Source organism: Oncorhynchus gorbuscha, linkage group LG26 (assembly GCF_021184085.1).
Source record: "Oncorhynchus gorbuscha isolate QuinsamMale2020 ecotype Even-year linkage group LG26, OgorEven_v1.0, whole genome shotgun sequence".
Classification (NCBI taxonomy): domain Eukaryota; kingdom Metazoa; phylum Chordata; class Actinopteri; order Salmoniformes; family Salmonidae; genus Oncorhynchus; species Oncorhynchus gorbuscha.
This window is the reverse complement of record NC_060198.1, coordinates 36,686,240-36,698,411: the sequence shown is the minus strand read 5'-3', so window position 1 is coordinate 36,698,411 and position 12,172 is coordinate 36,686,240. Positions and strand designations below refer to the sequence as shown.

At 42.4% G+C, this 12,172-nt stretch overlaps 1 protein-coding gene across 2 annotated transcripts; it reads right to left on the bottom strand.

Annotated features, from left to right (window-relative positions):
- Positions 1–4,227: 4,227 nt before the first annotated feature.
- On the bottom strand, positions 4,228–9,653 carry LOC124015676 (probable ATP-dependent RNA helicase DDX5). Of its 2 annotated transcripts, none has more exons than XM_046331069.1 (13): positions 9,495–9,653; positions 8,545–8,716; positions 8,274–8,370; positions 8,043–8,176; positions 7,889–7,954; positions 7,665–7,806; positions 7,430–7,590; positions 7,160–7,332; positions 6,933–7,043; positions 6,789–6,850; positions 6,652–6,711; positions 5,193–5,424; positions 4,228–4,981 (listed from the first exon to the last, which is right to left on the bottom strand). In XM_046331069.1, exons 1-13 carry the CDS (start codon positions 9,533–9,535, stop codon positions 4,954–4,956), a joined length of 1,479 nt encoding a protein of 492 aa, XP_046187025.1. In that variant the 5' UTR covers positions 9,536–9,653; the 3' UTR covers positions 4,228–4,953. The 2 variants fall into 2 exon arrangements, with proteins under 2 accessions (XP_046187025.1, XP_046187024.1); XM_046331068.1 differs by having other exon boundaries at positions 5,206–5,424.
- Positions 9,654–12,172: the final 2,519 nt, after the last annotated feature.

The window sequence follows — 12,172 nt, the reverse complement described above, 5'->3', positions numbered from 1 at the left end:
AGTAGGCTACAGTTCCCCAGGCTTCTGAGTATCAGTGATTATCAGACACTACAATACAGTAGGCTACAGTTCCCCAGGCTTCTGAGTATCAGTGATTATCAGACACTACAGTACAGTAGGCTACAGTTCCTCAGGCTTCTGAGTATCAGTGATTATCAGACACACACCCTGTTGAATTACCCTTCTTAGTATTTATATATATATTTTATTTCCCTTTATTTAACTAGGCAAGACAGTTATGAACAAATTATTATGTTCAATGATGACCTAGGAACAGTGAACAACTGCCTTGTTCAGGGGCAGAACAACAGATTTTTACCTTGTCAGCTCAGGGAATCGATCTTGCAACCTTTCGGTTACAAGTCCAACACTCTATAACCACTAGGCTACCTGCCACACCTAGTATAAGGAGTCAAGGTCTCAGAGAGGAATGCAGAGTACACTTACCGCTGAGGGAAGAGCTGGGGCCTCTGCTGACGGTAGAAGGACAAACATTTATAAGTGTATGTGCATTGTACCCTCATAATCAAAAAATCTAATCAAATCCAATTGTATTCATCACATGCTTGTAAACAACAGTGGAATACTTACAGGCCCTTCCCAACAATGCAGAGAGAAAGAAAATAGAGAAATAATAGAAAAATAATAACACGTAATAATACAAGTTATAATAAACACCATGAGTAAAGATAACTTGGCTATACCAGTACTGAGTTGATGTGCAGGAGTACGAGGTAATTAGAGGTAGACATGTGCACATAACTAAATAAAGTGACAAGGCAACAGGATAGATAATAAACAGTAGCAGCAGCATACGCAATGAGTAAAAACACGTTTGTGCAAAAAGGGTCAATGCAGACAGTCCGGGTTAACTATTTAACTAACTATTTAGCAGTCTTATGGCTTGGGTGTAGAAGCTGTTCAGGGTCCCATTGGCTCCAGACTTGGTGCATTGGTACCTCTTGCCATGTGGTAGCAGAGAGAACAGTCTATGATTTTGGTGGCTGGAGTCTTTGACCACTTGTAGGTCCTTCCTCTGACACCGCCTGGTATATAATTACACAAGCATGTGCAATTGACAGCAATTAACATCCCATCATGCTTAGGGTCATGTATAAAAAGGCCCATTTATTATTTTGGTTACCATGGCTAGAAGAGATCTCAGTGACTTTTAAAAGAAGGGTTTCAAAGATGCATAGGGTTTAAAGGGCATGAGTGTGTCTCAGTCACCCAATTTAACACCTATGGGAGATTCCTGAGCGGCACCTGGGACAGTGTTTTCCACCACCATCAACAAAACTCTAAATAAAGGAGTTTCTCATGGAAGAATGATGTCACATTCCTCCAATAGAGTTCCAGACACTTGTAGAACTATACCAAGGCGCATTGAACCTGGCAGCCCGTGGTGACCAAACGCCCCATTTATGCTGGTTTTCTATATTTTGGCAGTTACTTGTATGCCATACACTACATTATCACAAGTATGTGGACACCTGTTTGTCGAATATCTCATTCCAAAATCATGGGCATTAATATGGAGTTGGTTCTTCCTTTGCTGGTCTAACAGTTTCCACTCTTCTGCGAAGGCTTTCCACTAGATTTTGTAACATTGCTGCTGGGATTTGCTTCCATTCAGCCACAAGAGCATTAGTGAGGTCGGACACTGATGTTGCGCAATTAGGCCTGGCTCGCAATCAGAGTTCCAATTCATCCCAAAGGTGTTTGATGGGGTTGAGGTCAGGACTTTTGTGCAGGCCAGTCAAGTTCTTCCACACCGATCTCAACAAACAATTTCTGTAAGGACCTTGGTTTGTGCACGGGGGCATTGTCATGCTGAAACAGGAAAAGGCATTCCCCAAACTGTTGCCACAAAGTTGGAAACACAGAATCGACTAGAAAGTCATTGTATGCTGTAGCATTACGATTTCTCTTCACTGGATCTAACGACCATAATTGCTCCTCCATCAAACTTCACAGTTTGCACTATGCATCGGGGCAGGTAGCGTTCTCCTGGCATCTGCCAAACCCAGATTCGTCCCTTTATCATTCATTAAAAAAAATATGTAGGCCTATCTCACTTCATAATCCCAGTTAAAAAATACTCACTCTGAGTAAAGCAGCAGTGCTGGTGATGACAAAATCACATCTTTCAAAGTTCAGGTTTTCCTAATGTGGTCATAAGGTGTGGGTTATCGGGGCTGCATATTACTGCATTGTAAAAATCCAATCTCATTTACTGACTTAACATGTAACCCCACCACACCCCTCCCCTATCCAACTACACCACAGGGCAGAACACATACCTGGTTAAATTCCACATTATGCAAGCCTGGCTGCCATTTATCTGGGAGAGGCTCAGTCAAGAACACACAAATCATTTACAGAGAGAACATATTTCAGTCAAGGTACGTAACACTGAAGAGCAGGGCTTGAACTACAAGGGTTATGGGAACATAGCAGAAAAGGGCATTCCCTTAATCATTGAAAACATAAAAAGGGTCCCCAAGAGTATGTGTTTAATAGTTATGTTGGCCCAGGCCCATGTTTTTTGGTTAATGTCTAGTGAATATCAAATCAAACGTTATTGGTTGCGTAAACATATTTAGCAGATGTCATCGCGGGTGTAAATAAATGCTTATGTTCCTAGCTCCAACAGTGGAGTAATACCTGACAGTACAAAACAATACACTCAAATCCCAAAAATAAATAAAAATATTCATGGCAGAATTCGGAACGTTGAATTTCTGGTCCAAATGCTGGTTCGAGACTGCCGATCTAATATCCATAAGTTATTTTCGGATGGAGGAAATAATGTAAGAAACGTTCTGAGCAAATAATGTAAGAACAAAAATATACTGCAAAGTTGGTTAAGAGCGAGGAACAGGGCGACAATTTCCATAGGCGCCATCTCCGCTAACGTGTAATTTCAACCCTGACAAATAGCTCTAAAGAATCGCTCTCTTTGAAACACTTAATTGCACATTTACAAATTGAGACATGAGTGGATGCAGAAGAACAGAGTACCTGTGTCTGTGATTCACTGTGTCCTGTTGCTTGGGACAGGACCTCTAAACCTGCCACTGTTTATGTCACTACTGGATCATGAGAAAGCACCAGTCATAAGAGAGGCGAGGCTGCAGCAAACAAGGAAAGATAAATATAACCAGCTTTCGTAGGCTACTAACAAAGGAAAAAGCAGGCAGTATTTACAGTTAACATGCCAAACATACACTATATATATACAAAGGTATATGGACACCCCTTAATTAGATTAGTGGATTCAGCCATTTCAGCCACACTTGTTGCAATCTCCATAGACATGCATTGGTATTAGAATGGCCTTACTGAAGAGCTCAGTTACGTTCAAGGTGGCACCATCATAGGATGCCACCTTTCCAACAAGTCAGTTTGTCAAATTGCTGCCCAGTTCGACAGTAAGTGCTGTTATTGTGAAGTTGAAACCTCTAGGAGCAACGGGCAGTGGTAGATCACACAAGCGCACAGAAAGCGAGGTCCATAAAGAAATGGTTTGTCGAGATTGGTGTGGAATACGTTAAAAAAAATGTAACCTTTATTTGACTAGGCAAGTCAGTTTAGAACAAATTCTTATTTACAAAGACGGCAAACACTGGCGAGGCTGAGCTAATTGTGCACCGCCCTATGGGACTCTCAATCACGGCCGATTGTGATACAGCCTGGACTCGAGCCAGGTTGTCTTTAGTGATGCCTCTAGAACTTAGATGCAGTGCCTTAGACCTCTGTGCCATTCGGGAGCACTGACCAACCCCATGGAACACCTTTGGGATGAATTGGAACACCGACTGGAGAGGTTGTTTAAGCATTGATTGTGTCACTCGTCTCCTTTAACACTTGGTTTTGACAAGGTTACCATAGCACAAGCGCGGGGGGGTGTAGTGAGTTGCTATAACAGTTAACTGTTAACTCCTTGACAGTTGCAAAAAATGAATAGCTCTGGAGGAAGTCTGTAAAGCCAACTACACTATTACATAGACTTGCAGTTATGCCAAGTCACAACCCCCAGTATTAAGTGCTGCTTAGTCAAGCATAGGCAGTAACTAAGTTAAGCTATTGACTATGCTCATAGATTCTGCTAGACAAAAGATTTATCACTCCTGAGCATTCAGCCATTTACCCGATGTTGAAACAAAGTGGACAGGCAAGCATTAACAGACACTCATGTAGTGGTGTAAGAATAAGACAACACGATAAGTATTTTTGGTTTTTAATCGAAAGGCCATGCAGTGCCTCCCAGTTAAGATCTTAACATATCACTTTAAATGGTACAGGTGGGACAAAACAATACATTTGCAATAACTAGTACAAAATAAGACTAAACATCACTGAGGAATGTAACAAATTAAATAAGTAAAAGAAAGCAAAACTGTGCGCATCACTATTGCTGCGCTGCAGGACCCACCAAGGACTTGATAGAGGCTAAAAAAAAAATCCATTGAACCCTGCGTAAAAAATTAAACGGTACAATTTGGGATAGAGTAGACTAAACAAGACAAAAAAGCAATAAGTTACCATCTTTACTTTCATGTACATGTTTACTGTGGGAATTGAGGGGGCATTGGGTAAGGCACCATGGGCTGTGGTGCTTGTTGCTGCGTGAAGGGGAACTGTTGATGGCTCATGCCATTCTGTGCACCTCCTTGGTTGGCACTAAACTGTGGGGCCTGGAAGTTCTGCGTTGGGAACGCCCCGGCCTGGCTGGTACCATAGTTTGACTGGCCGTTGCTGCCGTAGCCACTAAAACCATTGCCGCTTTTGTCAAAGCCACTTGCCCCATAGCCTCCACTCTGTGAATTTGTGCCAAAGACCTTCTTTGGTCCACTGTCAAAACCTCTATCGTTTTCCCTGTCCCTAAAGCCACTGAAGTCACGCCTGCCCCCGGAGGAGTACCTGTCCCGACGGTCATCCCTAAATCCACTACCACCTCTGCCTCCCCTTGAATGACCTGAAAGGAAAAACCAACAACAAATTAGTTGTCTTTCATGCCAATTTGAGTGATATGAAATGGGTACATTGGAAAACACTGTAAGGGGGGGGGGGGTTAATGGCTAACAAAAATAAATCAAGATCCCATAGCTTTGACTGTGCCAAACCCATCCACGTCAACAAAAAGGAAAATAAATGGCTGCAGCTGAACCACAGTTCCTGTATCTCACCAATTAGATTTACCTCCTCTGTCCGCCATCTGGAGGAGTTTAGGGTTGATGGCCTGGTTGGCCTCACGGAGCACAGCAACGAGGTCACTGGCCTGCCTCATGTTGTTGGGGGTGAAGAAGGTGTAGGCTGTGCCAGTCTTTTGGCTCCGGGCAGTTCTGCCGATGCGGTGAATATAGTCCTCAGAGTTGTTGGGGTAGTCAAAGTTGATGACAAATTTCACATCTTCAACATCTGTAGGATGTGTTGCGGTGTGGCAAAAAAAAAAAAAAAGGAGCGCACAAAGATGCACACCACAACAGCCAGACCAAAAGAGCAAAGTTAGTACAACCATTCACTGGATGTAGCTGGTTTTTCCACTAGGCTGTAAAGAATAGCATTAGACAACTCCAGAAAGACTTAATCTGTGGGGATACCACATTGGGAAGAGAGAAATGATGCACACTCCAAATGCTTCCCAATACCAATAGCCCCTACCCCTAAAAAGAAAAAAAGGAGCAGAAGTCCTACCATAGAGTATGCATTCACTAGTCCATTCCCATTGCAGAATACTCCCCACACAATGACAAGTGACTGCCAGTAAGTCCACTACGCGCACTGTTGCCTCCTCATGTGCCAAAACAAGGACCTTATGGTGATAACGAAGGCCCTTTATTCCCACACTCATAAGAAGCTCGCTATAAAGGCCACACTGCAGTCTTGGCAAGACCATAAACAACTGGGAAAAGCTAAAAGACTGAGCCACTTACTCCTGTGACCATAACAAAAGTACCCCCAGTCTCAAAGCAAGATATTCCCAGAACCAGTGTTCACGTGATCAAATGTCTCTCGTTGGCAGGTCTCGACATGACTTGAAACGCAGGTGAGGGAGGAGTGCGAGCTTGGATTTTTATCCCCAGCCAACCGACATGACCCACTGACACTAAACGCCAGTAGCCACATCATTACAGAGGTGAACGTGTAATTGGACCTACAACTGCTCTCAAAACAGAAGTTTAGGAAACTGCCACATTTGTCACACATGCTTTGAGATAGCTACACCTTCCAGAACTCAATGACTTGCAATGCCCAAACCGACATGCAAGACATGGAAACAGCAGAGCCTGGTGGAGCCATGAGCTTGGGTGTGAAGCAGTCCAAACCGATGCCAGAGAACAGCTGCATTTACAGGGGTGCAGCAGCTAACTCTCATTAAGGCCCCCTTTTGGGCAGCCCAGCGTGATAGTCAGCAGTCAGACCCCGCCACCTCTGTATGTGACTGGGTGATGTCCCAGTCAGGACACCTCCAAGAGTCCTCCTTCCCCCTCTGGAGACCTGGGCGTGTCATGCCAAGGCCCTGCCTCAAAAGACCGCTCCTTTAGATAGGGGAGAAACTCAGAAGGCAGAAGAGTTACAGAAAGAAGCACTTTCTTTCAGGAAAAAAAAGTTGGTACAAGGGACCAAGGACAGAATGAAACTAACCTAGACCCCTGGAGGCGACGTCTGTGGCAATGAGAATTGGCGCCTTTCCAAACTTGAACTCTGAAAGAAGGAAAGGAAATTGATAGCTGGCCATAAGAGGTTGTGTCATACTAAATTGTTCTTGTGATAAAACTCACCATTGAGCACCCAGTCCCTCTCCTGCTGGCTCTTGTCTCCATGGATGCCCATTGCTGGCCAACTAAAAGGAGCAAGTGTCAATTGAGTCCAGTAAAACACAAGATTACCCTGAGTTTAAAGAACGAAGTATTGATGTCACTTACCCATCCCGCCTCATCCTCCTAGTGATCTCATCACATCGCCTCTTGGTCTCTGTAAAGATTATGGTCTTGTTCTCCTTCTCACTCATGATCTCCTCAAGTAGGCGGAGGAGCCTGGAAGTGGAAGGCCGGGAAGCATTCAATTAGTGACTACACAACTAGCACCTGAGTCATATTATCCACCCATTAAATATACATTACAGAAACGCCACAGGCTAGACAGGACTCACTTGTCTTCCTTCTCGCCATCATTGCAAACATCCACAATCTGCAAGATGTTGTGGTTGGCACTCAGCTGCAGAGCTCCCACATTGATCTGGACGTAGTCCTTCAGGAAGTCCTCTGCCAGCTGGCGCACCTCTTTGGGCCAGGTGGCACTCCACATCAGCGTCTGTCGGTCAGGCTGGAAAGAACAAGGAAGGAGTCAGAATATACCCTTGACGACTGTACCAAGTGAGATCAGTAGACTTTTAGCACATTAATGCATTACAACTACTCACTCTGATCTGGTCCACAATCTTTCGGATTTGTGGTTCGAAACCCATGTCGAGCATTCGGTCAGCCTCATCCAGGACCAGGTAAGTGCATCTGCGCATGTTAGTCTTTCCCGCCTCCAGGAAGTCAATAAGTCTGCCAGGTGTGGCAATGCAAATCTCCACACCTATAATAAACAATTTTTAGCACCAAATTCCATAGATTCAAATCAGCCAAATACATAGCGGTTGTGGAACTTACCTCTATCCAGGTCACGGAGCTGTGGCCCTTTGGGCGCGCCCCCATAAACGCAGACAGACTTCAGACGAGAAGCTCTGCCATACTCTGCCGCCACCTGCTGGACCTGCTGAGCCAGTTCACGGGTAGGGGCAAGCACTAAGCACTGAAAGAAAGATTGAATACCATAAATCCATGTTGTGTGGGTGCAAGATTCGATACAAGTCAGAATATCCATGGGCACTTACAATAGGGCCATCTCCACGTTCCAGGAAAGGCTGGTGGTTAATGTGCACGATTGCAGGCAACAAGTACTGCAGAAAAAAAGTGACATTGCATTACAGAAAAGAACAATTCTAAGTGGTTAGAATAGTCAAAGGCTAGGACTCTCACAACACTTACAGAGAGAGTTTTCCCAGAGCCTGTCTGTGCAATGCCAACCATGTCCTTGCCACTCAATGCCAGTGGCCAACCCTGTGCTTGGATCGGTGTTGGTTCTGACCAGCCTGCTTTGTTAATGACATCCATCACGTATGCTGTGGAAAGAGGGGGTGGTACATGAAAACTAACCCATTGAAGACAAGTCCAGATCAGAAATGCATCTTTCAACTGAATATGAGTGGATGTGCATACTTGGAAAACTGGCTTCATGGAACTTCATAATTGGATTAGGGCAGTCCCTCCCCTTCACAGTAACAGCTTTAGTACTTCTGTACTGTGCAACCTCTTGCTGCAATGACAAACATGTAGCGACTCAAATCAATTGGCATGGCAATGCAAAAGGTAACGACAGCAAATGGCCATTGGTGATTGGGCAGGAAAAGGAACCTATGCAAGAACACATGCCAATGACCATTGCGTAACATTTAGAATAAATCTGGATTTTGACCCCTAGAATACATACCGGAGATCTCCGATTAACATCCGGGTGTTCTTGGTAAAAGTTCTTTTCAAATTTAGAGAGTTCGTCAAGGTTCCAATGCTTCTTGCGCAGTCTATCACCGGGATTACCAAACTTCCCCCCACCACCACCTCCTCTTCCGCCGCCTCCAAAACGAGGTGGTCCACTGCCATAACTGGGGAAATGGATGGTCTAATGTTAATCACGCCAACCAATGTAAAAGAGATGTAGGTCACATGTGGATAAACTCGCTTGAGTAAACGCCAATCAAAGAAACTTGTTTTTTAAATGTAGATTTAACAGAACACCAGCAGTAAGCGTGTAACTAATTAAACATGACATTATCCCAACTTCAATACGCTGCAGAAGCTATTGCCAACGTTAACAAACTAGAAGAAATGCGTGGCTTATTGGACTGAGTCACGTTTAAAAAAAACACCGCAATCTTTCAATATATATCCGGCACATGAACAATGAAAAAAAAAAACCGGCCGGCATTTTGTATTCGCATTCAATAATGCCACATGGCGTACAAATACATTTAGTCGGCTAGTTTACTGGTTATCTGACGCTTGCTGTACGATGAGGCACAATGTTAATGTTAAGATCACATTTTCATAACGTTAATACGGTAAATTAGACATTTACAACCGCTGACTGTGGTTCGTGATTTTAATTAGCTAAGAATTTTCGGATTCAGATCAGGCCTCTTGCTAGTTTCATGACGAAACGAGGCCTTTAAAAACGTTGGTCTCTTCTAATTCTGAATACATTTCGATAGTTCCCATTATTTTTAAGTTTGAAAAACGGCAGTCTAAGTAAAAAACAAGAATCGAAATATACCTAGCTAGATAAACGAGTACAGTATCTACGGTTATCCCGTGCGTCATGTCAGCCATTTCTGGCAAGACAACGAGGTGTTAAATTTGCCTAAAATTCATTCAAACACTTACCCTCTATCTCTACCACGATCTCTGTCGGAAAATCCAGGCATCTTGTAAACAAAGTGTATAAATAAAAACGATAAATAAACTACGCCTGAAGATCCGATATCAAACCCGAACTGCCGTGATTATGCTGAAATGCCGGTGAACTAAAAGGAGATTCGGCTTTTATTGCATGAGGAAGTGTCACGCTCCGTCCGAGTTAAGTATTAATCCGCGGTGAACTGACTACACCGCAGCACATTGCGTAACGTCACATTCAAAGCTATTTGGAAGGAACACGTGCATATTTTGCGTCTATGTTCCGAAAATGGTGTGAAATGGGGGACCTAATTTTGTCGCAATATGTTTATAATGTTGAAGGCGCCGTATAGATAAAGTATCTGTATCCCATATGAAAATCTATTATATAAAAAAAGGTTTTGAAACAAAAGCTATTGCAAATTAAATATCTAATACGACAGAATGCTATTGTGTACAATTTGTGGAATTTCGCTAGGTATTAGTATTATAATCAATGTATCACATTCTATCAGGTGTATCACAATAACCACGTTTCCATCTAGTTGTATACGAGTAAATTCATACCGTATTAACAGCTGTGATATAAATGCCGACGGTGTGTCCGTAAAATTCTTTATGTGAGAAATTCACGCGACGATGTGGTATGACTCGGGAAACCATTCAGTTTATTGGGCTACATATGACATCAATTGTTATGAACTTCACAGGTTGGTAAAAGTTCACGGTGATCTTGATGCTCATTAACAATAGATATTGAGGGTCTAATTCTGGTGACATGATGATCGATGCTTGACTGCCGTTTGACAAATAAACAAATTATCGCTCTTAAGTGTATCAGAGCGACATATTTAGACATAGCTCTCTGGGTGTTTCACTTGGGATTATTTAATGAAACCCCTGTTGGCGAAAGCATATGTACAAAAAAAAGTTGTGATCCGGTTGCTTTCCTTTTACCATAAGTGACGTCAAGTCAACCAAAAAATATGGCTAGATGGCAGTCTCAAACTAGTGCAGTCGATATGCAGTAACATCTCCCCAAAATTAGAGTTTTGCTGAATACTTTAGCGTAAAAGATGGTAGACCTAAAGCCACTTAATCAGGTTATGTGTTTAATGAATAATAGACTGTAAAGGGTTTTTGGAAATAGGAAAAGCTACTCTGTAATGTGAAAATGTTGATTTACAGTAAAAGGTCCCTAACCTCGGAACTTGTTAGTGTAGTTCTGGGTCAGGTGTCTATATTTTTTCCACTAAAATTCCTTTAATAGGCTACTGCCGTTAATTACAGTGACTCGGAAAGTATTCACCAATGATGACTTTAAAACAGTTACTGAGTTTAAATGTCTGTGATAGAAAACTGAGGATGGACCAACAACATTGTAGTTACTCCACAATACTAACCTAATTGACAGAGTGAAAATATGAAATCCTGCACATAATACAAATATTCAGAAACCTGCATCTTGTTTGCAATAAGGCACTAAAGTAAAACTGCAAAAAAGTGGCAAAGAAATGAACTTTTGTCCTGAATACAAGCATTATGTTTGTGGCAAATCAAACAAATCCCATTTCTATCACAGCCAGTAAACTCTGTAACTGTTTTAAAATAAGCATTGGCCTCATGGTGAAATCTCTGAGTAGTTTCCTTCCTCTCCGGCAACTGAGGGTGCATTAATACCGCATCCAAATGTATATTCAGTGTCTGCTTTCTATATTTTCACCCATCTACTAATAGGTGCCCTTATTTGTGAGGCATTGAAATCTCCCTGGTCTTTGTGGTTTAATCTGTGCTGAAATGCACTTCTACTCTGAGGGACCTTACATATAATTGTATGTGTAGGCTACAGAGATGGGTTAGCCATTCAAAAGCAATGTTAACTACTATTATTTGACACAGAGTGAGTCGGTGGAATGTATTATGTGACTTGTTACACATTTTTACTCCTGAACTTATTTGGGGTTGCCATAACAGATACTTATTGGCTCCAAACATTTCAAACATTTGTAAAAATGTCAACAAACAAAATTGCACTTTGACATGATGGGTAATTGTGTGTAGATCAGTAACACAAAATCTAAATTGAATCCATTTTAAATTCAGTCTGTAAAACACAACAAAATGTGGAAAAAGTCAAAGGGTGTGAATACTTTCTGAAGGCACTGTACGTGATCAAGTTTTATATGCAGTACCACTGCGTGGATCTACAAAATAACATCAATGTCAAGGTTGGCTCTAGGCTACTGTCACATTCTGACCTTAGTTCATTTATTATGTCTTTGTTTTAGTATGGTCAGGGCGTGAGTTGGGTGGGTTGTCTATGTTCCGTTTTCTATGTTGTGTTTGCGTTTGGCCTGGTATGGTTCTCAATCAGAGGCAGGTGTCGTTAGTTGTCTCTGATTGAGAATCATACTTAGGTAGCCTTTTCCCATTTGTGTTTCGTGGGTGTTTATTTTCTGTTCTGTGTTTAATTTCACCGTTAAGGACTGTTCGTTAGTTGTTTTATTGTTTTTGTTTCAGTGTTCACTATTGATATTAAAAATCATGATGAATACTTACCACGCTGTGCTTTGGTCCTCTCCTTCATACGACAACCTTTACAGAAACACCCACCAACCAAGGACCAAGCAGCGTGGTAACATGGAAGCAGCATGATCTGGACTATG

Bases quoted from the DNA above. Each gene is read 5' to 3' on its own strand.
- LOC124015676 (XM_046331068.1), bottom strand. From the start codon at position 9,535: ATGCCTGGATTTTCCGACAGAGATCGTGGTAGAGATAGAGG. The intron at 8,177-8,273 runs GTATGCACATCC...CTCTTTCCACAG, and splicing joins CCATGAAGCCAGTTTTCCAA to CATACGTGATGGATGTCATT. The intron at 7,044-7,159 runs GTGAGTCCTGTC...TTCCACTTCCAG, and splicing joins GATGGCGAGAAGGAAGACAA to GCTCCTCCGCCTACTTGAGG.